The sequence below is a fragment of the Sarcophilus harrisii genome, chromosome 3 (assembly GCF_902635505.1).
Source record: "Sarcophilus harrisii chromosome 3, mSarHar1.11, whole genome shotgun sequence".
NCBI classification, from domain to species: domain Eukaryota; kingdom Metazoa; phylum Chordata; class Mammalia; order Dasyuromorphia; family Dasyuridae; genus Sarcophilus; species Sarcophilus harrisii.
This window is the reverse complement of record NC_045428.1, coordinates 159,976,562-160,003,579: the sequence shown is the minus strand read 5'-3', so window position 1 is coordinate 160,003,579 and position 27,018 is coordinate 159,976,562. Positions and strand designations below refer to the sequence as shown.

General features: G+C 32.3%; 1 protein-coding gene across 1 annotated transcript in view; it reads right to left on the bottom strand.

The window, feature by feature from the left end:
* MYO16 (myosin XVI) overlaps window positions 1-27,018 on the bottom strand; it is a 713,480-nt gene that overhangs the window by 416,068 nt on the left and 270,394 nt on the right. The window contains exons 11-13 of the mRNA XM_031958702.1: window positions 24,571-24,681; window positions 13,482-13,547; window positions 9,164-9,291 (exon numbers count right to left, since the gene is read on the bottom strand). Of these exons, the coding sequence (XP_031814562.1) occupies window positions 9,164-9,291; window positions 13,482-13,547; window positions 24,571-24,681 (305 nt within the window). The remainder of the gene's footprint in view (window positions 1-9,163; window positions 9,292-13,481; window positions 13,548-24,570; window positions 24,682-27,018) is intronic.

Genomic DNA, 27,018 nt, shown 5'->3' with positions numbered 1-27,018 from the left:
AATCTGAAACAATTTGAAGTTTTCACTGTCCAGCAAACCAAAATTTCCTATTAGAACTGAAAATAACATTTGAAATTTTGATTTGGCAAGTAAGAAATTCTTATCTCTGACCCATGACACATGTTGTGTGGCACAGACTGACTAGACTCTTCATTTTCAAACAACGTATTTATTATTAGAGAATATTCTAATAGAAATATCCTGGAAGTTCAACAGCTCTCCAGCCTTGACTTGTTTAAAATTTCACTGCAAAAAGCACTTCCAGTGAGTGTTACTAGCCTATCTAAATTAGTAGGTTTCTCTTAATGATGTCTTTGATGGACACACATTGTAGTCAATGAGTTGCTTATGAAGTACAACTTTTAATATTGCCATTTACCTCAATGCATACTGTTTTATATCCTTCCCTTCAGGTTTATCATGTTAAGCTTGAGAAAACAGGTGATTTATATAGACTATCTCAAATTCTAAATTGTAACTATACATAAAGACTTGCATTAAACAATCTACTTTTAATTCTTGTTATTGAGTGTGAAAATGATCTCCATTGAGGAAAAAAAGTGTATTCCTGTCTGTTCCCATTCAATTTTCTCCAAAGTCTATCATACCTAACTTTTATAAAATTCTATTTACCTCTTAACTTCTTTTTTGTTTATTTTGTAGTTTGATTTATCCAGTTCTGATAGAGCAAGGTTGAAATATCTCTCTAGTATAGTTTTGTTGTCTATTTCTTCTTGCAGATCTTTTAACTTCTTCTCTAGGAACTTGGATGCTATACCACTTGGAGTATATATGTTTAGTACTGATATTACTTCATTATCCATGATACATTTTAACAAGATTTTTCCATCTCCACTATCTTTAGATAATCTCCGGGTGATGTGGAGAGATCCAGGAAGTGGTGAATGGAAGGGACCAGATAGGTTAGCTGCTTGGGGGAGAGGGTTTCCTTGTATTTCTACAGATGGAGAAGGAATCAGATGGGTGCCAATGAGCTTGGCTCATTCACCTTGTCCATCAGAGAAAGGAAGAAAAAGAGAAAAACCTCGACACAAAAAAGAAAATTCAAGAAGTATTAGGTGGTTCCATCACTGACTACATGTGCCACTGAAAAAGCATCACTGTTGAAATGAGCAGGGCCAGGGATCATTATATACTTCAACAACAATACTATATGATGACCAATTCTGATGGACCTGGCCATCCTCAGCAATGAGATGAACCAAATCAGTTCCAATGGAGCAGGAATGAACTGAACCAGCTACAACCAATGAAAGAACTCTGGGAGATGACTAAGAACCATTACATTGAATTCCCAATCCCTATATTTTTGCCTGCCTGCATTTTGGATTTCCTTCACAGGCTAATTGTACAATATTTCAGAGTCCGATTCTTTTTGTACAGCAAAATAACCATTTGGTCATGTATACTTATTGTGTATCTAATTTATACTTCAATATATTTAACATCTACTTGTCATCCTGCCATCTAGGGGAGGGGGTAGGGGGAAGGAGGGGAAAAATTGGAAAAAAAAAGATTTGGCAATTGTCAATGCTGTAAAATTATCCATACATATAACTTGTAAATAAAAGGCTATTAAAAAAGAAAGAAAGAAAAGGCATCACTGTTAACCCAATGTGTGTGGCAATTGACTAATGAACATCAAAATTTGTTAATAATACTGTTAAATAACTTTAAAACCCACAGGAATAATTGGATTCCCTGAGATGAAAAATTATTGTAAAACAGTTGCAGAACTTCAAAACCTGCAGTAATCAGTGGATTATCTGAGACATGATAAAATTGTTGCAGAACTTGAAAATCACTGGATTTTCATCAGGAATCATTGGATTCCCTAACATATAATAAGACTGTTGCAGTACTTCAAAACTTGCAGGAATCATTGGATTCCCTGACACATGAAATAATGGACAATAGGCTGGTTTTGGACTATTTCTAGGACTTATAGACATATATAATTCCTCATGTTGATTCATGTTGTTTGTTATATTACTACTAGCCTGTGCTATATTACTATGTACTTGTGAAATATTTCCCATGCTGACAGATTTATGTATACCTATTTCTTTTTTTTTTTTTTAAATTTAATAGCCTTTTATTTACAGGTTATATGTATGAGTAACTTTACAGCATTAACAATTGCCAAACCTCTTGTTCCAATTTTTCACCTCTTATCCCCCACCCCCTTCCCCAGATGGCAGGATGACCAGTAGATGTTAAATATATTAAAATATAAATTAGTATGTATACCTATTTCGAGTGAGACCTTTCAGAAACCCGCTAACAAAATTTGTTTGATTCCCCATTTCCCTTTGGCATTTTTACCTCCCTTTCTGAGACATCAGGGAGGGCTGATCACCTCCTTTTTGGGTGTTTCCACTCCCATTTCTGAGAAATCAGGGAGGGCATGACCACCTATGTTCTAAAACAAAAGAAAGTGGGAGATGTAATGGGGTGTTAACTCTGGAATTGATAAACAATGGTTATCAAGTTTAGCATGGTGATTAATAGTTCTCTAGTTCAGTATGATTGATTTAATCTTACAACAAATAACGGTTCCCTAGTGATATAATGATTGGCTTATACTCAGTAATGATGTAATTGTAATAGAATATATAAACTGGGGACAAACTCAACCAGAAATAGAGAAGACTTGACCACCATCCTGGTGCTCTCCTACCTCCTGCATTCCTCCATTGAAACTAAGACCCATTCTGGAGGGCCTCCAGAAAGCTAGCCTGGCCCCAGTGGAAGGAGACAGACTGTGAAGGAGATAATAAGGACTTTAGACTCTATCCCTGACTAGTCTTGTGATGATTATTCTGCTAAAACCAAAACCCATTTGGAGGATCTCCAGAAAGCTAGTGAGGACATTACAGACCTTCTTATCTCCTAAATTGTCCTGAGCTAGAATATCTTATCCTACCTTTTACTGACTTTGCTGCTTCAGAATTCAATTTGAGACATTATTTCAAAGTTGTGTGTATGAAGATGTCCCAGTTTGTCTCCCCACCCCCCCAATTTTCCCATTTTGTGGCTTGTTTCAAGAGACAATTGACATATACAATTTTCACTTTGTCCTTGTTTTAAAAGATTTTGGGTTTTTAAAAAAAATATTTATTGAAATATGATCTCTCTCTCTCTCTCTCTCTCTCTCTCTCATAATTTGAGGATTTTTCTTCCTCCTGAATGAATCCATTTTCTATGTCAGTTGATTTTTGTTTTGAAATGCCTTATGTTTTCTTCTAATTTTGATTTTTGAATATTGTTTAAATATTTCTTGTGGCAGCTACATGGCTCAGGGATAGAGAGCTAGGTTTGGAATCAAAAATTCAAATCTGGTCTTATATACTTATTAACTATGTGATCCTGAGCAAGTCAATTAATCTCTGTTTGTCTTAATCCACTGGATAAGAATATAGAAATCATTCTAGTATCTTTACCAAGAAAACCCCATGGATAGTTTGGTCCATGGAGTCATGAAAAATCAAACATGACTGAACAACAATAGCACACATTTTTTGTCTCATGTAATAATGAGCTTCTATTTCATAAATTCTAATTTTTAGGGAGTTTGTTGATTGGTGTCAGATTGTCAGAGGTGTTATTTGCTTTTGATATCTCTCTTCTGTTGCTCTCATATCTTTTCTTGTTTTCTACTAGTATTCTCATGTCATTCATAAAACCATTTTACCTCTTTCACTGCATCTCTTTCAAGAATTTGAATTCAAGGTATTGATGTTTTGGTTTTATTTTAGATTTTGCTTGTGGATAATTGGGAGTTGCTCTGACCTCTCAGATTTGTGCTTGGAATGTCATCATAATAGCTTTTTATGATAAGATTTTTTAGCTGCTAATTCTTCTGAAGAAGTATCAGATAAATGAAATATCTGGGTACCAGATATGAGAGTAATTTGCAATATGAAGAATACACATAAGAGACATTTATCACAGCCACAAAGGATGCCATTATTAAAGTGAAACTTATGGGCTATATAAAATATGTTAAAATATGGCTAAAGCACATATGATTAAGTGAGATGCTTCTGATAACATGGTTATTTAAAGTTGAAGGCAAGAGGAGAAGGGAAGGGCAGAGTCTGGGGAATTACAGAGGAGTTACTGAGGAGTCAGAGAGAAGTAAGGGAGGAGGTATGATGGGGCCTTGTAGAAAACAAACTTGTATGCACATCTAGATCTATGTGACAAGATACAAAGCTGAATCTGTCTTACATATACTAATCAAGCCTCAGGAGTTGGCCTAATTCTGTGTGACAATAAAAATAGGATAGATTCCTGTTCCACATCACTCCCTCATCTTTCAATCATTAAAAAAAAAAAAAAAATCTTTCAAAAAAGTGGGTAGGGATCTTCCTTAAACAGGAAGGGGTCTTGCAGACCTACATAAAATTGTGTATAGGCTAAATCCAGAGGTAACAAATAAGTGTCCAGAAACTAGAAGTGGAATACAGTCATTTTTAGGAAGGTTACAGAAATCAGATTTAAACTCATGCTAATATTTGGTGACATTGTAAAGATACATGTGGTATTGCTTACCAGGGCACAACAAGGGATCAGTACAGGTTAGCTCTATCTGTATGTGATAATGTTTGTACAAGACAATTCTACAAAGTCAGATTCCCCCTCACTGGGACCCACTCATATATTGAGTAGTATTTTGCTGGGATTCATTTACCCCATAATCCAGTTTTCCCTCAAACAAATGGGGCCCAAAATCATTTCAGGTATAGGGCAATGATTTCCTGTTCTATAGCTACTTACTGCTGGGAACCTCACCTAGCCTGGACATAGAAAGGACTGACAAATTGATAGCTAGTTGTCAATTCTGTGGGTGTTTGTGCATGGCCATTCTTATGTGGAAGAATGATTTGTCTGGTTAATTCCAATACTGAATAAAACACTGACATGCTAAGTTACATGACCCCCTAAGTGGTCAGCATCCCAACTTCTTGGAGCAACAAGTGGCATTCTGTTTCCCAAATTTGAGCAATAACTGGTCTGTGATGCCATTAGTAATTACTCTAGATAATTTTGGGCTGATTACATGCCCCCCATGGTTATGATGATGAACCATTTGAATATCTGTCTTATCAACTTTCTATGATACTTGCTATGTCTACTGTAGTGACTTCAGGGTCAGGGTGGTAGGGAATCACAGTTTGAATTTGGAGAGGGAGCCTGAAAAGTAGCTATCACATCCATGGAAAGCAGCAGGCACAAAAATTATCACCTCCCAACCTGAGAAGGTAGTGATGAAAAATAACAATATAGAATTTTTTTCAAGGTCTTGTAACTGGAATGAGTTCACTTTAAATCTTCCAATAAGGATTCATTGGAGAGCAAGTATGGTGCCATCAGTTGTGGTACTTGTAGCTCTAATAGCATATATTAAAAAGTTCCTGTTCCACATTACTTCCAGACCATTTAATGACTATTGACTTAATATTAGAGTTAGAGAGAATTCATTCTGTGCATATGTTAAGTCATTGCTCTATAAATGGTTTGATGAAGGAAAAGTCTGACTACTGCTCCCTTGTTTAAGGTATACAGGTTGACCTGGGTCAGGGACTTGTTACAGGACTTAGCTCCAATTAGCCACTTAGAAAGATCTGAAGTTTCAAACAAACAAAATTATAGGATTTTTTCTTTGGTCTGAGATTTGGAACCTAATTATTCCTCTATTGACTTCAAATTTGTCTCAAAGATAGACTGAGAACCCTCCTTTACTCCTTTAATCCTGGGCTTGAACAACACGGGCTATGGCTACAAATTATCACCCTGTCCAAAGACCACAAATGGATACATTTTCATTCCTCAATCTACACTAAATATGTGATCTGGAACAGAATGAGTGACAGAATTACCCTTTGAAATTTGTTCCTACACCTATGCAAGATTGCATATAATGCAGTGTTCTATACAAATATAAGATCTTTATTGATCTTAGATACAGTCTTTGAGAGCTGACATGAGTTCCTAGCCATACCTTATTTCTTTCACTGTTTCCTTTGCCAATATAGGCTAAAAACAAACAAACAAAAACCTGTTTTGTTTTGTTTTTTCCTCCTTCTACTTGCTGAGCTGGATTTGGTCACTGCATTTTATATATCTATTTGGAGGAGTTTGAGAGAGAAAATTTGTTATTTTTTTTTCTGCTATCCTATCATTTTAGTTCTGCTCTTCCTATATTTCATTGCTAATGTTCCCAAATAAATAAGCTCAACATAAATTGTCCTGTTATTCAAACAGTTGTCCAGACATTGAATATGTCTGGACTTGCTTAATTTCTTATGTTATTTTGGAAGTGATATGATAAACTGTTAAATACATTGAAATTAGATTTGGGAGTCTTGAAAACTGATCCTACCTTAGCCTGTAACTTTGGTAAATCATTTATGTTGCTAGGCCTTTTTTTTTTTTTAATCTCCAATAAAATGGCCAGGAAAAAAAATCAAATGAAAGGTTGGGATAAGGTGAAAACCTATCACTTCATATTTCAGCTATGAAATTCAATATCAGCTAAAAAAACAAAACTATGAGGTTTAAAGTCAAGATTTAAGTATGAAAATGAGTTAAAATGTGGTCTCAACTATGGGTATTAAATGTGGATCACAATGTAGTATTTTCACCTTTGTTGCTATTGTTTGCTTGCTCGTTTATTTTTTTTTTCATTTTGATCTGATTTTTTCTTGTGCAGCATGATAAATGTGGAAATATTTTTAGAAGAATTGAACATGTTTAACTTAAATTGGATTACTTACTTTCTAGAGGAGAGGAGAAGTAGGAAAGGAGGGAGAAAAATATAGAACACAAGATTTTGCAAGGGTGAATGTTTGCATGTATTTTGAAAATAAAATTATTTATTAAAAATAAGTAAAAGCTGGTCTTACATGCAAACTACTTTTGTGACCCTGGGTAAGTCACCTAATCTCTATGCCTCAGTTTTTATCTTTTTCATTTATTAAGTGGAGATAATAATAACATCTACAACCTAGGGTTGTTGTGGATAGCAAAATTGACAATATTTGTAAAGGACTTAGCTCAGTGTCTGGCACATAGTAGTCAAGTAATAAGTACTGGTTGATTTAATTTTAATTTGTTCAACTATCTTGATAATATGATTAATGTGAATAAAGGTAAAAGTATTATGAAAATGATTTAGATTTTACCGAATTAACTTTCTGTGTAGTATAATGTGCCTTGAAGATTACATCATACTTTACCTCGCATTCAAAGGATCAGTGCTTTTGTAAGTATGGAGAACTCCTGGTACTAGAACTTTTTTCACTAATACAGATCACCTAAGAGGTTTTATTACCAACAGTCATTTTGATACTTGTTGGCAAAACTAATCAGTCTTAGAGAAAATATTTGAACATTGGTGTTCTTGCCTTCAAATATAGCCTTCTACCCATGGTACCTTCCTAATTTTTAACCAAAATTTAAAAAGTAATGAGTAAGTGAAAGCCATAAATATTTATAATGGGTAGAAAGACTAACGTACATAAGTCCTGAAGCAGTGATACAGTGTCAGGCCTAGAGTCAAGCCACTTGAGTTTAAATCCTAGCTATATGATCCTGAGTAACTAACTTTATCTCTACTTACCTCATAAAAATGAGCATAATATTAGCACTGACAACCCAGGGTTATTGTGAGAATAAACTGAGATAATTTTAAAACTTTGTAAGTGCTAAATCATTAGCTACAAGAATAATAATAATGAAATATTTAACATTTAAAATAATCATAATACATTTAGATAACATTTTACAAACTATCTCGTTTGATTATTACACTCAACTTAGGAGGAAAGTAGAAAAAATATTGTCTCCATTTCACAGAAGCACTAAAGAAAAGCCAAGTGTTTTCTTTAAGATCAAAGAGCTAGTCATTGGCAGAATAAAGTATCTATCCAGGTGTTCTGGCAAAGTTATAATACCTTTTCAATATTGTATGCCACTATATATATATCTCATTTTACTGTTAAAACATTTATCCAGGTGTTCTGGCAAAGTTATAATACCTTTTCAATATTGTATGCCACTATATATATCTCATTTTACTGTTAAAACATTCTACATTAGATACTTAATATCCCACGTATAGTCATTAAACCCCCAATTTTTAAATATGGAAATTAGATGCAATTTTTTTTTGCTAAATATCATAAGAAGTTAATGGAATGTGATTAAATGAGCTTGTAAGCTCTTAGTGTGGCAAGAACACTAGATTTTGATTAAAATATTTGATTTTAACCTCTGGTTTTGCTACTTATTTTTTATAACTTTGGACAAGTCACATCATTAAACCTTAAGTTCCTCTTATGTAAAATGAGGAGCTTAGACCAATTATTCTTAAAAATTTCTTCCAGATATAAATTCTATGATTGAATTACAATGATGTGTGGCTTAAAATGAAATGTTTTTGGTTAGTGTTAAAATGCACTTAACATGGTTGCACATGTCAGATTGCTTGCTGTCTTGAAGAGAGAAAAAAGTCTGAAGCTCAAAATCATACAAACATGAATGTTGAAAACTATCTTCACATATAATAGGAAAAAATAAAGTGAAAAAACTTTAGAGCATAAAGAGAAATGTATTTTAAATCATTTCATTCAAATCAGTCAGCACTATTCAAGAGAGTACAGATCCTCAGGATACCAAAACTGATCAATTTCCAAAATAATATGTTTCACTTTTGACTAAATAATTGGCCCAAGATACATAAAATATTAATTTAATTAAATCATGTTTTTGAAAGCCCAAGCTAAGTCTGTTATTTTTTAACTCCTAACATTTAATTTATGCAATTTAGATTCATTCTTTCATTCTTTTATTGACTGATTGACTGTAGTTTCTTGGGACTTAATGAAAAATAATTTTGAGATTTTATTTGAAATCTGTACATTGAAATAAATTTTGAAGGAATTTTGTTAATGTTAATACAGTTTTGCTCTTCAGGATATTTTAACTAACAAATGAGTTGACTGAAAGAAATGTAATCTATTTGTTAGATAGTTATATTCCAACTTCAATTGTTGATGAGGCAAATGAAAACAAAAGCATAAAAATGAAAAAAGTATTTATCAGGTATATAACTCAATGACAAAAGGAACTATACCTGAGGATGAAGCATTGAGGTCTCTGCTCCTGGAAAAGCATATGATAAGCTCTCTCAGCACATGAAAAAATATGTGGAGGCAAAGAGGAACACAATCTTCCAGTATTGCTCAAGTAAAGCTGCATGACCTGAAAAAAATATTTGGCATTAAGATGGAATTATTTACTTATAATGAACATAGAATAGGTGAAGACTTGATCTGTAATTTCATTAATACAAGTCCCTGAATGGGAAAATTCCTTCTATCAGTTAAATTAATACCTCTTTCTGCACCTTATGGCCTTAAGTAACTTGCCCAGAATCACATGGCATCTATAAATCGGAGGTACAATTTGAATCCAATCTTCTCAACTCTGAAGCTACTTTTATGTTGATCCTACTTCATCTCTTTTAAAGGTCATGACACATTTTATACTCAATGTGTGCTGAAAAAACAAACATCATCCAAATTTTGACTCTATCAAAGTAGAGATATATTTCCATGTTAAGTTCATTTGTAAAACCTTTACTATGTGTTATGGTTTTGGGTCACACAGTCAGCATACTTGGGATCCATTTCTTCTTAACTGCTAACATGATCTTCAATTGTTTAAGCTACCAATGCTTCTTACATAGTGGGGCAATTCTACTGAAGCAATTTTATTAACTATAACATTTGCAATTGTATTTTTACTTTTGAAATAAATTAAAATTCACAATAACAGTACAGGCTTAAAGTTGCATTTTCTTAATGTATACAAATATATGTGTATATAAAACTATGTAATAAATGCATTTAATATATTAACAAAATATGAATAGTTCTACACTTATGTTTTTGTAGTTAAAGAAGTTACAAATGTATTTTTACATGTACATAATGGAAGAACATAATGTACATAATGGATTATGTCTGACTCTTCTTAGTAGATTCACTTTAATTGTCTTTGCCCTTTTAAAACACAATAATGCAAATTCCATTTATGAAATTAAAATATACAAATTTATTAAGTAGACTTAAGATTAGTTAATTATTTAACATCATTTATTAGTATGAATATCAGCAATATTCAATTTCTGTAATAGCAGTTAGCATGAGATTTTTGGTATAGAATGTGAGACATAGAATTAATCATAAAGAGTTTACTCATTCCTCAGGCAAATATACTAGCATATTTTATGATATCAATTTCAATATAATAATGGAACCTATTTTATTTTCTTCTCATTATTTTTAAATAACTTAATACTATTTTTTTAAAAGTTTCAGTTTTAAACTAAATTCAGTAGACTTCATTTAATACGAAATATAAATTTAAACACAAGGAGGCGCCATCAGTATGTATTAGCCTATAAAGCAATATAATTGCTTTACTTTTCTAATCATTTCATGCTTGGAACTACATCCCCTACAAGCAAAGATTTTTTTTTTCGTGTAGTTGGCACAATACTAAATCAAACTTTTTTATTATAACAAGTTGACCACCAAATATGTTCATGATATTTTCATAAATCTCTTCATAATCATGCCTGTATGAATTTAACAAAGTTTTAGGAGTTTGTGCTATGTATAATTATAATGCAATCAAATGAAGACTGTCTGTGAAATGCCACCATGAACTCATACTATGTTAAAGTAGATAATCTACTCAATACTAAACGTGGAGAAATCTTTTGAAATTTATCAAATGCAATTGTCTCAGTTCAGCAAAATTATTAAGAGGAGATTATAAAACATTGAGATCAATTAAAAATACATGTACTGAATTAAAACAGTGACTTTCTCCATAAAGGTAATGAAAACATTTAAAAGTTAAAGACTACTTATTTTATTAACTTTTAAAAATTATATTTGGTAAAATTAATTTTATTATTTTTAAACACTGAGCTAAGATTGTTTGCTTTTAAAGTGTGCACTTAATGCAAGACCTTCTGCAAAAATCAGAGAAGTCATTCATCTTGAATTGGGGTAGATATTCTCACTTTTTTTTTTGAGGTACAACAGTACCTCAGTGAAACAGTGAAAAGATTAAAACAGATTCTACAGTGGAAGAATTTGTTTTAGAAAGAATAATAGTCTTTTTGAAATTTATGTTTCCTTAGACTCCTACAACTTATATGTCTACCTCTGGATGATACAACATATTCTAAGCCAAGAGAAAAGAGGAAATAATAGAGAATAGACCCAACTGAGCATTATGAAGCAACAGCACTGAAAGAGGTTTTTTTTTTTTTAACATTAAAAGTTAAAAGAAGTCTAATACAGTAGAGTCACTGTGTAAAAGAGTATGAAAGCAGAAGAAAAATATTATTTTTCATTTGTTTTAAGTTTTAAACGATCAATTCATCAACAATTAATGAATGAGCATTTATTGTGAATTTAGCACAGATACTGTGCTAAATTCCATGAATACAAAGAAAAAGGGGAAAAACACAATCTTCTCAAGGAGTTAACATTCTAATAGAGGAAAAGAAATGCTTAATATTCCATGCTTTATAAATTAACCTTAATGTGATTTTCCTTCATTTACTTGGCAGTCACAGAAGACTGCACTAATATTCAAAACTAATATTCAAAAATATTCATAAAATGATTCTCTATTTTCTTTTCTTAACCTGTGCTAATATTTGTCCTTATTATATATGTTTAAAAGGGAAAACTCCGAGATGACTTGTTATTGAATCTATACAGACTTTATGATGTCAAATATCCTTTGTTTTCCTTTACTTTTCATTGGATTTTGACATCCATAACCATACTCAATTTCTTGAAGTATTTTCATCCAAGAGTAAGCATTTATAAAATGTTTCTTCTGTTGGTTTTCCTTCTATCTCTTTCACCACTCTATTTTCTGTGTTGCCTCCCCAATTAGAATATAAACTCCTTGAGACTTGTGGGTCATGTGACCAACAAAATGAGATCTCAACTTTTTTTTTCTAATCCCTTCTCAAAAAAAAAAGTAGAAATACTCAAGGGAGACACAGCAGTTATAGTTGAATTCATAGAACAATAAAAACAGAAGTCCAACAATGTAGCAGTCTTATGTATTAACAATAGAGCATATCAATTTCTAAAGCACTCACAAACTTGGGTTTTGGCATTCACTTCGAGATTTCTCTTCTGTGGCAGAAGCTCAAGTTAGTTATACCCAGCACTACAGCACAGTTTTGGTGGCTACAAATGGGGAAAACTAATTCTACCCAGCTATATAAGGAGGAGGGGTTGATATAGAGGGGAAAGTGGAATCTACTTCCTTCTGCTTATGGTGGCTACATTAATGAATTTCAAGGTAGTAAAAAATACTGTTCAAAACATTTATATTGCCTTCTCTTAATTCCACAAAAAGAAGCATTCTCTGATTCAGTCCAGGCAGAAAATTAAATAACATAGAAATATAGGGCAGAGAGTTGCGAGATGTGACTGCACTGGGTCTGAAAGAAAAGACATTGGAATCCAGCTAGGACTATTCATTTACTTTCAGAAACTACTTTGGTCAGGAAACCAGAGTGGTCAAATATAAATTCTCCATGGTAGGTAGAAGCTGACATTTTCTTGTGGTTAAACCTCCAAGGTAATCTACCATAAAAAGGGAAGTCAGATAGTGAGCAACAGGGTAACACAAGAGGGAAAGACCAGAAACACCAAATATTTCAAGAGGAAGAAAATTTAGTTAAGAATTTAAACTCCTTAAGTACAAGTATTGCCTTTGCAGTTTTGTACTTGTAGCTATAATGTTTAGAACAGTGCTTAGATGTAGTAAATAAAAATTTTTTTTCATTTATTTGTGAATAATTCCCTAATGGATAATGGATATTTCTGATAAACATGGCTGGTTACTATTTGTTCTTATCTAGTTGACTCAGATTGATTATAAATAGCAATCATTTCTGAAACCCTCAGCATTTCTGGGGCTCTTTCCCTCCCAGATTCATTCATTCATTCATTTAGATTGGTTTTGATCTAAGTGAAAGCAGAGATTTTTTGCTTCCATTGATACCTAGCTTTCATTACTGAATGGATGCATTCTCAGTTAAACTAAGACCTGTTGAAGACCTTGGCTTAAAAAGGTCAATTTCATCTAAGGACATCTCTAGTCATCTTGATAGATATCTTGCCACTGGACCCGCATAGCTGTGGAGGGGAAAGTGAGGCAGGTGACCTTGCACAGCCTTCCCTCACTCAAATTCAATTCATTTGCATGTTATTGCATAACTTCCCTGATGTCATATTCCTTTTTGAGAATGAAGGACAAACAACAACAATGAATCATATAACAATAAAAATGTTTAATGGAAGTGAATCAAGATTAATATTCCAGAGTATAAAGTGAATACTCACCATACTTGAATAAATTGGAAGTTCTTTGAATGGATTAACAAGCAAAAGTATGTTCCCAATATAAGTCTGTTGGAGAGGGGAGGGAAAAAAATTTAAATATAATGAACTAATAAGTAGCTCTTTTAAAGTAGTTAACATTTTTTTCTAAGAATAGTAAAGAGCAATTAATGACCTAAATTAAAATGCACAATACAATAATTTATAAATTATTTAGGCCATCAACTATTCTTCATTAAACTTATTTTCCCAAATAATTGTTATGACTTTATTGCCTGGTTAAGGGATGTCAATGACTCTCTAGTGTTTCTAGACTAAAATACAAACTTTAAGTCTGATATTTAAAATCCTTCACAATAAGACTAATTTTTTCTTTTAGTCATATACCACATTGTTCTTCACATCCCATCCAAACTGACTTTCCTATTGTTACCCCTAAAAATCATGCACAGAATCATAGATGTAGAAGGGAACTTCATTGATAGTCTAATCAGATCCTTTCATTTTATAGATGAAAAAATGAACATATAGGTAGGAATTATGAGAGGTGGGATCTAGAATATAGGCCTCTGATTATAGAGCTAATGCACTGTCTTCTGTATCATATCTCAAACACATTCCATCTCCCACATCCATATTTTTTGTCTTTCTGTTCTCCATCCATGATGTCATTTCTTTCTTCACCTCTGCTAATTTCATTCAAAGCAAATAACATAGCAGGCTCTTCCTGATCAGCCCAATTGTTAGTGTTCTCTCTTGTCTTGATCATTAAAATTATTCTGCCTTTTATCTACATGCATTTTGCAAGTGTTTCCCCAGTAGAATTTAAATTTATTGAAGGCAAAAACTTTTATTTTTGTCTAGCCTAGCCCTGGCAAATACTAAGAAAAATTGTTGAATTGAAAATTTTCTTGAATTTGAAATGTTTTAGGGAATATAATCAATACTTTTTGGGGGGATTATAGCAAGGATTCCAGTTTGGTTTGCAACTAGGAACAAATGTTCATTATTTCCTTTTTCTGCCTCAACATTTTTTCTCTTCTATGTTTAATATTTCAATCTATAATGTAACCATTCTCTCTAAGGACAAATATAATTTTTCTCCTGAGGTTTATCAGAAATATTATTTTAGATTTCAAGTCATGATTTTCTATTGCTGTTTTATAATGTAGTAAATGATATAGTGCTTACATCACTTTTGTTTCATGTGTAAAAGAACCTTAGTTTAAAACTGGGTCAGAAAACATCTGTATGTTTAGTCAACATACTGGGGGTGAAAAGAAAAAATGGAAATAAATGTCAGAACACTTGGATTATGGTTTTTGCTTGGGCATTTACTGGCCATGTGTAATTTGAGTATTGTAGAAAGAGATAGCAGAAATTAGAAAGAGTATGTCTTTCATATGTCTGATACAAAAGAATGTCATTGGTGAACAAAAGACAAAGAATTCATCTCCTCATCATCAATACCTCTTGCCTTTGTGATAATTTTAAAATTCTAAAATAGGGGTGGCAAAATGGTATGATAGAAAGTATATTGGATTTTTAGTCAGAGAACTAGGGTTTAAAATTTGACTTTTCTGCATAGTCTCTCTAAGACCTTGATCATATCAAATAATTTCTCAGCTTCAGTTAAATGAGGTAATTGGACCAGATGTTTACTGTCCCTTTCAGTTCAAAATCTCTGATCCTAAAGGTCAGTGGCTATGAATTATTCTTTCCTATTTCTATCACAGTCCCCTGGTTTTTGTTTTACTCACTTTTTTTATTTACTCAAGGGTGTATATATATATATATATATATATATATATATATGTATGTATTTCTGAAAATCTGTGAAAAAAAATAGGTGGTAATGGATACTATTGATTTACTTGTGATTATTCCACTTTGAGTTCCAACATATTTTAATAGATCATACAAATATCATAAAGGTATTTTATATTGACTAATTACATAATAAAACTTAAAATCACCATTACTACCTGCAAAGTCTACCTTTTTAATAAAATGAAAACTGAAACAGAAAAAAAGAAGTTTAACTAGAATATTAGATCCAGGCTATGAGGCATTACACCTCTCCCCAAATTATATATTTCACTTTTGAATTAAGTACCCTCATTCTCTTTTCCTAGAGATCTCTGCATACATATAGACACATGCTGAGGTAGGTCCTCTGCTTTTAATAGAAGAAGCAGTCTATATAGAACAGTCTATATCAGTTATATTCCAGACTTTCCAATTAAGAATACTAGAATGACTCTGCATTTATAGAAATGATTACTGAAAATCATCAAGAAACTATTGATTTTTAAAATCACTTTGAATCCTTCTAGAATTTTCCAGCATTAAAAAGATAACCATAAATGGAATCTATTATATTAGACCATGAAAATCTTTTGCTCCCAGGAGCAAGATTCCAATACTTTTTTTTTTTTTTTAGCTTCTTGAAAACCATACCAGAAACATGTAAGTATTCCATGAAGATTCAATTTCAACTTATGTAGCAATTTGATATAGAGGGCTGGAACTCTGGAGAAGTATACTTGAAACAAGGTTGTTAACTCAGTAGAATTAATGAAATAATGATTTTCTAATTCACATATATACTTAGTACTTAGTGTGGTATTGTAATAATTCTCTAAGTTCACACATAATACGTATGCTGTAATGATTTAATTACAAAAAGGTATATGAGGGGCAAGAAGGACTGGAAGATAGACATTCTATCTTTGACCAGCCTCATGGTGGCTTTTATGCCTCCTATATTAAGATCAAGACTGGGCCAGAATAAAGAATCTAGATTCTATTCTTGACCATTCTCGTGGTGTCTATCCTGCTGAGACCAAGGGCCTTCCAGAGGATCTCCAGAAAGCTAGCCCAAACATTATAATTTGTGTTGCAGAAGTTGAGGGATTTTGAATGAAAATTTGAAGCAAAATCATATACATAATGAAATACTTCAAAGTCAGCCAACATATACATGTCTTTTGTATTCAGTGATTTTACTTCAAAGATTGACCTAGAGGAACATGAAAACAGTATACTTTTATATTTATCTTATACTTTATCTTAGGAACCATATGAACACAATTACAAAACAATTCACACAAATAAAGTTAGGTCTAAACAACTGGAAGAATATCAAGTGTTCATGGAAAGGCCAATCTAATGTAATAAAAATGACAAATCTACCTAAATTAATCTAATTTTTCAAAATGCCAAGAAATTACTTTATAGAGCTAGGAAAAATAATAACAAAATTAATCTGGAAGAAAAAGGTCAAGAATTTCAAGAGCATTAATGAAAAAAAAAGCAAACAAAGATGGCCTAGCAGTACCAGACCTAAAACTATATTATAAAGCAGCAGTCATCAAAACCATTTCATAATGGCTAAGAAAAAAAGTAGTGGATCAGTGGAATAAATTAATTTAACAAGATACAATACAGAATGACTATAGTAATTTGTGTTTGATAAACTCAAAGACTCCAGCTTCTGGGATAAATACTTACTATTTGAAAAAAAATTGCTGGGAAAATTGGAAAATAATATGGTAGAAACTAGGCATTAATCAAATATCTAATACGTTCTGCCAAGATATGGTCTAAATGGGTTCATGATTTAGACAAAAGGGTGATATGATAAGCAAATAAGGAAAAAAGAAAACGGATAAGTCTACCTCTCAGATCTGTGGAGAAGGAAGGAATTTATGGTCAAAGAAAAAATAGAGTACAGTATAATATGTAAAATGGATCATTTTCATTATATTAAATTAAAAGGATTTTGTACAAACAAAACCAATGTAGCCAAGATTAGAGAGGAAGCAGAAAACTGGGGAAATTTTTTCCATCCAGGCTTTCTGATAAAGGACTCATTTCTAAAATAGAGAATTGACTCAAATTTATAAGAATACAAGCCATTCTCCAATTGATAAATGGTCAAAGAATATGAACAGAATTTTTTCAGATGAAGAAATTATAACTATTTCTAGTATATGAAAAAATGATCAAAATCACCATTGATTAGAGAAATGAAAATTAAGATAACTCTGAGGTAACTCTTCAGACCTCTCAGATAGGCTAAGATTGACAGGAAAAGATAATGATAAATGAAGAAGGGAATCTGGGAAAACTAGGACACTAATACATTGCTAGGGGAATTGTGAAATGATTCAACCATTCTAGAGAACAATTTGGAACTATGCTCATAGGACTATCAAATTATGCATACCCTTTGAGACAGTAGTATTTCTACTGGGTCTGTATCACAAAGAAATCATAAAAAAGGATCTACAAGTGCAAAAATGTTTGTAGCAGCCCTTTTTGTAATAGCAAGGACCTGGAAACTGAGTGGATGCCCATCAGTTGGGAATGTCTCAATAAATTATGGTATAACAATGTAGAGAATGACATGAATTAATGCTAAGTGAAGTGAGTAGAACCAAGAGAATATTGTGTACAGCAACAAGAAGATTATATAATGATCTGTAATGGATTTGGCTCTTTTCAACAATGAGTTGTTTTAGGCCAATTCCAATAGACTTGTGATTGAAAGATGCATCTGCATTCAGAGAGAGGACTATGGGGACTGAGTGTGGATCACCACATACTATTTTTCATCTTTTGTAATTGTTTTTGTTGTTTGCTTATTTTTTCTTTCTTTCTCATTTTTTTTTTCTCTTTTTGATCTGATGTTTTCTTGTGCAGCATCATTAATGTGGAAATATGTTTAGAAGAATTGCACATGTTCAAAAAATAAAATAAAATAAACCTTAGAGTCAAGAAATGACACAGAGTAAAGATTTTTAAAATATGCAGAAGCTTCTTCTAGATAATATGAATCTCTCTCTTTTTAAAACTAGATCTTCATGTTAATTTATATAACTTACCTGATTTCAGTTTTCTAATATACATTCCAATTCTTGATTTTAATGTTTTTGAGAAGAGATTTTTAATGCTGGTTAGTCACTCAAGGTCTTCTCTTTTATCCTTCAACTTTGTTGGTTATGATAAAGAATAGTATGCAAATAGTAATATCTACAACTGTTCATATTATATAAGCACATGCTATCCTATCTTTTATGAAAGATTTTCTTCATCCAATCATAAGATTTTAGATTTGGAGTTAGAAGAGACCTAAGAATGAGAATCCTTAATGTTTCCTGGGTCTTGGATCTCTTTAGGAATCTTATGAATCATCCAAACTCTTTTTCAGAATAAACTAATAAAACAATATTTCAGTTTGCAAAGGAAACCAATTATGTTGAAAAGAAGATATATTTTTCTCCATCCAAATTTATGGATCCTGTGAAATCTATCCATGCACCTAAGACCAAGAGACATCAAATAACTTGGAAGTAGTATCACAGACAGAAGGTAATTCAGCTAGTAATCTGAATCAGAAGTAACCTATTTCTATATCTCCAAATAAAATACTTTTCCAATTTTGTCACACTAACTTTTTTTTTTAGACAGGATAATATGTATAAATTAGGTTGCCTCTCCACTTGCTATTATAGCCTCTGAAAATTAATTTATATTTATTAAAATAAAAATTAATTTATATTTATTTCAATACACTTCTTTTAAAAATATCTTTTTATCCATAGTACCTAGTTCAGTATGTTCTCAGGTCCTTACATGGTACATTTTTAATCTAGTTGACATAGCAATGTCTTACCTTCAACCATGCATCCTCTCTGTAATTTGTAAGAATATTTATTTTAAAAAAGACTATATTATGGGAAGAAAATACATGTGAACCTACAAATGAAAAGATAAATGTATTGTTGTTGAAGTGTATAATGATCTCCTGGTTCTGCTCATTTCACTTAGCATCAGTTCATGTAAGTCTCTCTAAGCCTGTCTGTATTCATCCTCCTGGTCATTTCTTACAGAACAATAATATTCCATAACATTAATACACCATAATTTATTCAGCCAATCTCCAATTGATGGGCATCCATTCAATTTCCACTTTCTAGCCACTATGAAAAAGGCTGCCACAAACATTTTTGCAGATACATGTCCCTTTCCCTTTTTTAATATTGTCTTTGGGATACAAGCCCAGTAGTAACACTGCTGAATCAAAGGGTATGCACGGTTTGATAACTTTTTGACCATAGTTCCAAATTGCTCTCCAGAATGATTGGATCTGTTCACAACTCCACCAATAATACCATCAATGTCCCAGTTTTCCCACATCTCCTCCAACATTCCTTATTATCTTTTCCATCATCTTAGACAATCTGACAGGTGTGTAGTGGTATCTCAGAGTTGTCTTAATTTGCCTTTCTCTGATCAATAATGATTTGGAACACCTTTTCATATGTGTAGAAATAGTTTCAATTTCATCATCTGAGAATTGTCTGTTTATATCCTTTGACCATTTATCAATTGGAGAATGGCTTGATTTCTTATAAATTAGTCAGTTTTCTATATATTTTGGAAATGAGGCCTTTATCAGAACCTTTGACTGTAAAAATGTTTTCCCAGTTTATTGCTTCCTGTCTAATCTTGTCTGCATTAGTTTTGTTTGTACAAAAGCTTTTTAACTTGATAAAATTGACAAAATTTTCTATTTTGTGATCAATAATGATGTAGAGATCTAGATATTCTTTGGTCACAAATTCCTTCCTCCTCCACAAGTCTCAGAGGTAAACTATCCTATATTCTTCTAATTTATTTATAATATTCTTCTTTATGCTTAAATCATGAACCCATTTTGATTTTATATTGATGTATGGTATTAAGTGTCGGTCCATGCCTAGTTTCTGCCATACTAATTTCCAGTTTTCCCAGTTTTTGTCAAATAGTGAATTCTTATCCCAAAAGTTGGGATCTTTGCATTTGTCAAACACTAGATTGCTATAGTTATTGACTATTTTGTCCTGTGAACCTAACCTATTCTACTGATCAACTAATCTATTTCTTAGCCATGGTCTTGTGATCAAAAGAGTCATCTACAACCAGAGAGAGGACTGTAGGAACTGATGTGGTTCAAAACAGCATTCTCACTCTTTTTGTTGTTTGCTTGCATTTTATTTTCTTCATCATTTTTTTTTTCTGGTTTGATTTGATTTTTCTTGTACAGCAAGATAATTGCATAAATATGTATGCATACATTGTATTTTATATATATTTCTACCATGTTTAACATATATTGTACTACTTGCCATCTAGGGGAGAGGGGTGGGGAAAGGGGGGAAAATGAACACAAGGTTTTACAAGGGCTAATGTTGCAGAATTATCTATGCATATGTTTTGAAAAATAAAACTTAATAAAAAAAGATTTCATTAAACTGGAGATTTCTGTTTAATAGTGGTTCACAGGGAAACATCCTTTTTTTCTTATATTTTAAGTTGATCTTAAGTAGCAAGGCTTTCAGTGTTTCCTTGGGAGAAGAACAAGTATCCACTCCTCTACTAGGAAGAAAAAATCTTTGACCTGAAGAAGTTAAAGCTATTTGAAATTTTCTGGTGAAAAAAGACCGCTTAAGTCTCTTGATATTTCTCCCTTGGATTTTTTTTCTCTGTACATTTGTAATTATATGTAGTTAGAAAAATATAGCTAAAGTAGAGAACTGCCTATGAACAGCAGCATGATGTAATGAATTGAGCACTGGGCCTGGAGTCAAGTCAAGAAGGCTGAGATCAAATGTGGCCTCAGACACTTACTAGTTGTATAACCCTGGACAAGTCACTCATTCCTGTTTGCCTCAGTTTCCTCCTCTATAAAATAAGTTGGTGAAGGAAATGGTAAAGCACTTCAGAACTTTTGTCAAGAAAATCTCAAATGGAGTCAGACTGAAAACTACTCAGCAACAACCAAAAATGAATTTTCTAACATTCAATAATGCCTTAGGATAGGCAAATGAGCCTTTGTCTCCATAAAATTGAACATTCATTAAGAACATTTCTGTGTAGTGCAGAATAACATGATAGGTCTGAAGGGAAAGTTTAAATGAGATTGTACCTAACTTCACTGAGTTTACAGCCAATGGATTTCTCTCCTAATTTTGTCCTGACACAAGTACATATGTTGTTCCACAGTTCCCTTCTGATGTCCAGACCTAGTTTCCCCATTGTCCTATCTGCCTCAAGTTATAACCTTTTCCTCTTAATGTTTGATTTAATTACTCTGTCGCAGGTTATAACCATTCCCTCTTAATGTTTAATAGGATAAAGGTCTTATATCTTAGACTTTAGGCTATACTTATTCCCTCTTAATGTTTAATGGGATAAAGGTCTTTATTCATTTTAGACATCATTAGAATATCAGGAACCTCTCCAGTACTTCCCATTATGTCATCCTAGGTGCCTCCCCCCATTAGGTTATCCCCATTTAGGTACCTGCCCCATTATATCATTGCTCTTGTTACCCTTTTAAAAAGCTTGCTCTCTGATACTTATTGCTGGATTCTTTGAGATGATAGTCTCATTCAGCCCTGGGACCAAGACCCATTTGGTCCCAGTATATCTCTCCATTTAATAAACTATTAAATTGGTCTCTAATCTCTGTCTTAGTTTCTCCGGCATTACACATAATCTCAAATTCTGTGGGTTATTTACAGGATTAAATTTCCCTAATCTCTATTCTACATTTTTCTTAAAATCATGAAGCATAATCTATCTTCTACATATGTTTAATATAGCCAGAGAATATTTGGGGACAGAATGTCTTTGTTTTTGCAAGATGTCTGATTAAGTATCTGTCTTCCTACCCTTGTAAGAAAGGGAAAGAAGTCAAGAATATATTTGAATTTCAAGTCCCAAGTCTTGGTCTCTTTGGTTCCAACCTTCTAAGAAAATCTTTGATCTAATACCTAATAAGTATCATCTAAATATATACACGATTATCATATTATTATATAACTATTATATGTACAATATATTATACACATATGTTTTATATATAAAAGTCAAATTTTATTTTGGAGGATATAATAAAATTCCAGGGAATCAAACTAAGATTCCTTCTAGTTCAATACTCTCATTTTACAAATAACATAAAATCATAATTCAGTTCAGGCAGTGAATCATTGAGATGACCATATTCCATCAACTTTCATAAGAGATGGTGATTCAAAGAAAGACAAAAAAGTACTCAATATCACAGGTATAGTATTTAGAATTCTAGATATAAAGAGGATGAGCCTTTTTCAACTTATTTAAATTAGTCATCAGATAAAAGACAGTTTATTGCCAGACCCATAGTTAAAGCCTTTGCAGCTTGATAAGAGCTTCCAAAGATTGTCTTCTGTTAGCAAAGCCCTTTTCAAGACAAGATTATGCCCACACCCTGAAAAGACTAGGGAATATGATCTTGATGGTGTCTAAGAAAAATACTATTGATATTTAATGATTAAGTGCAAACCATTTATAATTATTCCCTAATCAGTCCTTAAGAGTCTCCTTGGTAGCCTTTTCTTTTTGCTCATACTTGAAAGTAATGAAACCCCAGTTAAAAAAAAAATGAATTAGCCTTCTCTGCAGCTAATTTGAGTGGTTCTTAATTCTATGGATTAAAAATCAAAATGAAACATTTTGAAAGGGAGGAAATCATTCAGCTCTCAATGTTCTTTCTCAATGGGAACAATCATTGGACAATTTAAGTCATGAATGAATGAATGCGGAAGATTAATCATCATCTCTTAAGAATAGTGCTTGAAACATAGTAGATGCATAAGAATTATTTGCTGGCTAATGAAATACATTAGGAGAATTGAACTGAAGTCTAAAATTAGGCAAACAAATACAAGTTCAAAATTTATATTTTCACTATGTTCCCCTAACAGATGAAAATTTCAGCCATCAGAACAACAAAATAACATTCCAGGGAGTTACAACTAGATTTGGCAAACCTTTGCACATTCTTAAGTAATATAATGATGTAATCAATCTAGATTGCTGGCATATAATTTGGTAATATGGTGATATAATGTTCTATAGTTGCACATGCTCAGAGTGATTGTGCATGCTCTGTGGTTGCACATGTTCAGTATGAGGTAGTGATATAATCCTACTGGAGTAGGAGTCTCAGACTTAGAATGCTCTCTCTTAGCCACAGCTCTCAGTCACTGACACAAGAGAAGATGCCAGATTCCAGATTCCACCTTTGACCAGCCACATGGCTCTCCTGCCTCCTTCACTCCTCCACTAAAACCAAGGACTCAGGCTAATCTCTAGGTCCTCCAGAGAGCTAGTCCGGACTTTACAACTGATCAAAAGAAATTCAGAGATATTGAGATAAATTTTACTAAAGAAATTATCTGTACTTGCCTGAATTACCCTATGTTTAATATGCACTCCCCACAACATACAGACCCATAGTTACAGACCCTTTCCTCCCCCACACATTCAAATTCGTTACTTTACCAGGTGTCTGAATCATTTTCAAACATTGAAAAAAAATACACATTAAAATGATGATATTTAAACCAACAAATCAAAACTTCCGTGTGATTTTAATCAAAATCTTATTCATGATTCCTATTATCATGTTGATATATAAATTACTTATATTCACTGTAATCCCAAACATGAAATTTCATCATAATTTAGGGGAAATTTTCATTCCCAAGTAAATTCAGAATACTACATTCACATTCAATACAGTCTTCTTTGTTTGAATTTCCAGACCTCGTAATCTAAAGTAGACAAAGGAACACATTTTAAAATTATTTGTAGAACATGAGTTTTAAATTATCAAAAGAATTATTTTCACAGAAGTAAAGAATATTCTTAAAATTTTCAATAATGTACTTAAATTCAGATCTGTTCATGAAGTTCCAACCTGGTAGTATTCTCTTTGAACCTTTAGATTCTGTGAGAAATGGCACTAAACTCACTATCTTCAAAAACTCTCTTTTTACAAATATTACTGACAAGCACATGACAGGATTAGAGAGAGGTACTCAGAAGTCTCTCTGTATAACTGTAGTAACTTAAATGCATTCATTATCATACAAGTATTTATGTATTTTTGGAATATCATGTCTTCACCTTTTGTAATTTTCTAGTCTATGCAGTATCAGATAGATCAAGATATCTACCAAGATGCATTACAACCGAAAATTTTATAACTACTCACATATATTTGATTGTTGCCAAAACGCTTCTGGATTTCATAAAGAAGACTGCCATCATTCAGTTCACTCAATGTTGCTAAGTCATCATTGGGAGCTGGAGGCATCAGCTTGACCTGAAAAAAATAATCTTACACATAAATTTTAATTGTACATCAAAAATATTAATGGCAACCCTAATAATAATGATGATGATGATGATGATACTTCATGAATTTTTGCAATTGCTGAAAAGTTCTGTTGGAAGGAAAAGTGAATATTTATTATCAGGCAAAAGGACAAATCTCTCAAATCTGAATTAATAAGAGAGTTTCTGTCACATAGGCAGTGTGCTTTTTACCAGCATACCACTTATATTTGTCAAACCAGGCAAAAAATACCTTCAGGAAATAGAATATTTCTGTTATCTCCTAACAACTTAAAGAGAATTATGTTTAAGCCTAGAAAGGGTCAAGGCAGAAAGTCAGTTTCAGTATAATATTACCATTACTAAAACTGGAATGGAAAGAAGCTGTGCAGAATTCAGTTTCTGTATAGAAATGCATGGAAATTTAGTGAGTATATTTCATATATTTGATTTTTAAAATTATATTTATTTGGGCTTTATTTTAGCTATAAGGATAAAGCTATTATTAATAATTTAGGGTCTTATAAGAGAACTCCACAAAGTCTTTCTAATCATCAGCAAACCATTTCATATACTTCACTAACTCATTACTAAAGAAAGTTCATTTTGGATTTTCCCCTATGACAGAAGTCTTTCATTTAGCTGTTAAACTACTGGCAGGAATACACACACACACACACACACACACATACACACACACACACACACACACATATCATAATTTTCTCATGCTGCAACCAAGTATTTATCACAAATTCCACACTTGATTTCTTTAATAATTTAATCATATCTTTAATTTCTTAATGATTACCACTTATAAAGAGAAATAAAACAAATTATTTATCAAAAGTTAATAAAATGTTGTTTCATGCTTTTACTTTAACAAAAATGTCAACTATGTATACATCATTTCAATATAATTTGCATCTTCTAATAATGGGAGAGAAGGAAAAAACTCAGAAAATACTAGAAGACTGCATTCAGAGAGTAGTTCTTTGGCCACAGTGAGCTGCAAAACACATTTAAATACAAATTTCATTTTAGAATGGTAGCCTCTATTTCTACCATGCCTGCAGCATAGCTGAAGAAAAGACAGCAGAATTTGTTGCTATTTATCAAAAGATTTTAGGTATCAATAAACAATAATTTAATTGCAAATATACAACGTGCAATCTCAGTTCAATGAATGGCAAGTTGCTACTATTTGCGGAGTACTGAGACACAGTTATTGTAATATTCTTATTATCAGTGAATTCAGAAGAAACAAGTTGCAAATAAATTTAAGCATAATTCATATGTTCATTTTACAAACTATTATTTGTATAAAATCAACTTATTAACTCATTTGGGGAGAAAAAAAATCAAAATCAACACCAAATTAGAAAAAAAGTTACAGATAAAAACTAAGAATAATCCAAATAACTTCAACCTGACCTATTTTAAACCTGATCTATTTTGAAAAATGGTAAGTAGAAGTAAAGAACTTAATTCTATTTTAATTTCTTAGAAGCATTTGACTGAGGTAAAAGATATGAGGTGACAAAGAGAGCAAAAGGGTCCAGAAACTATTTCAGCTAAGCAAACATTTAATTTCTTTACCAAGTAGAAAAAACCATGGCAACAACCAACAGTGGTATAGAATCCAATCTCATTTAGAAAAAACCAGAAAGAAAGATTGGGTGCAGAATCACATCAAAAAGTCATAGAAATGGTGGCAAAGAATTGGAAAATAAGTAGATGCCTATCAATTAGGGAATGGCCAAATAGTTATGATATATTAAAGTAATGAAATGTTATTGTCCTATAAAAATGATGAGCAAGCTGATTTTTAAAAAGCCTGGAAAGATATACATGAACTGATGCTGAGTGAAACAAGCAGAACCAGGAGTACACAGCAACAGCAAGATTGTGCAATGCTCTACTATGACAGACTTGGTTCTTCTCCAAGGCAATCCCAATAAATTTTGGATGGATAATGCCATCCTCATCCAGAGAGAGAGCTATGGAGACAATGTAAATTGACACATGATATCTTCACTTATTTTTTTTCTTTTTCTTCTGTCTTTTTCTCTCCTGGTTTTTCTCCTCTGTTCTGATTTTTCTCTCCTAACATGACTCATAAAAAAAATATGTAAAAACACTGTTTAACCTCTGTGTGTCGAGAAAGAGCTATCAATCTGTCAATCCTTTCTGTGTCCAGGCCGAGTGAGGTTTCCCGTTTTGTGTGTGTAATTTTTAAAGCCACAGAAAGATTTGGATGAGAAGACTTAGTATTAGAGGCAAAATGATATCACGATAAGCACATTTCTAGATGAACCTGAACACA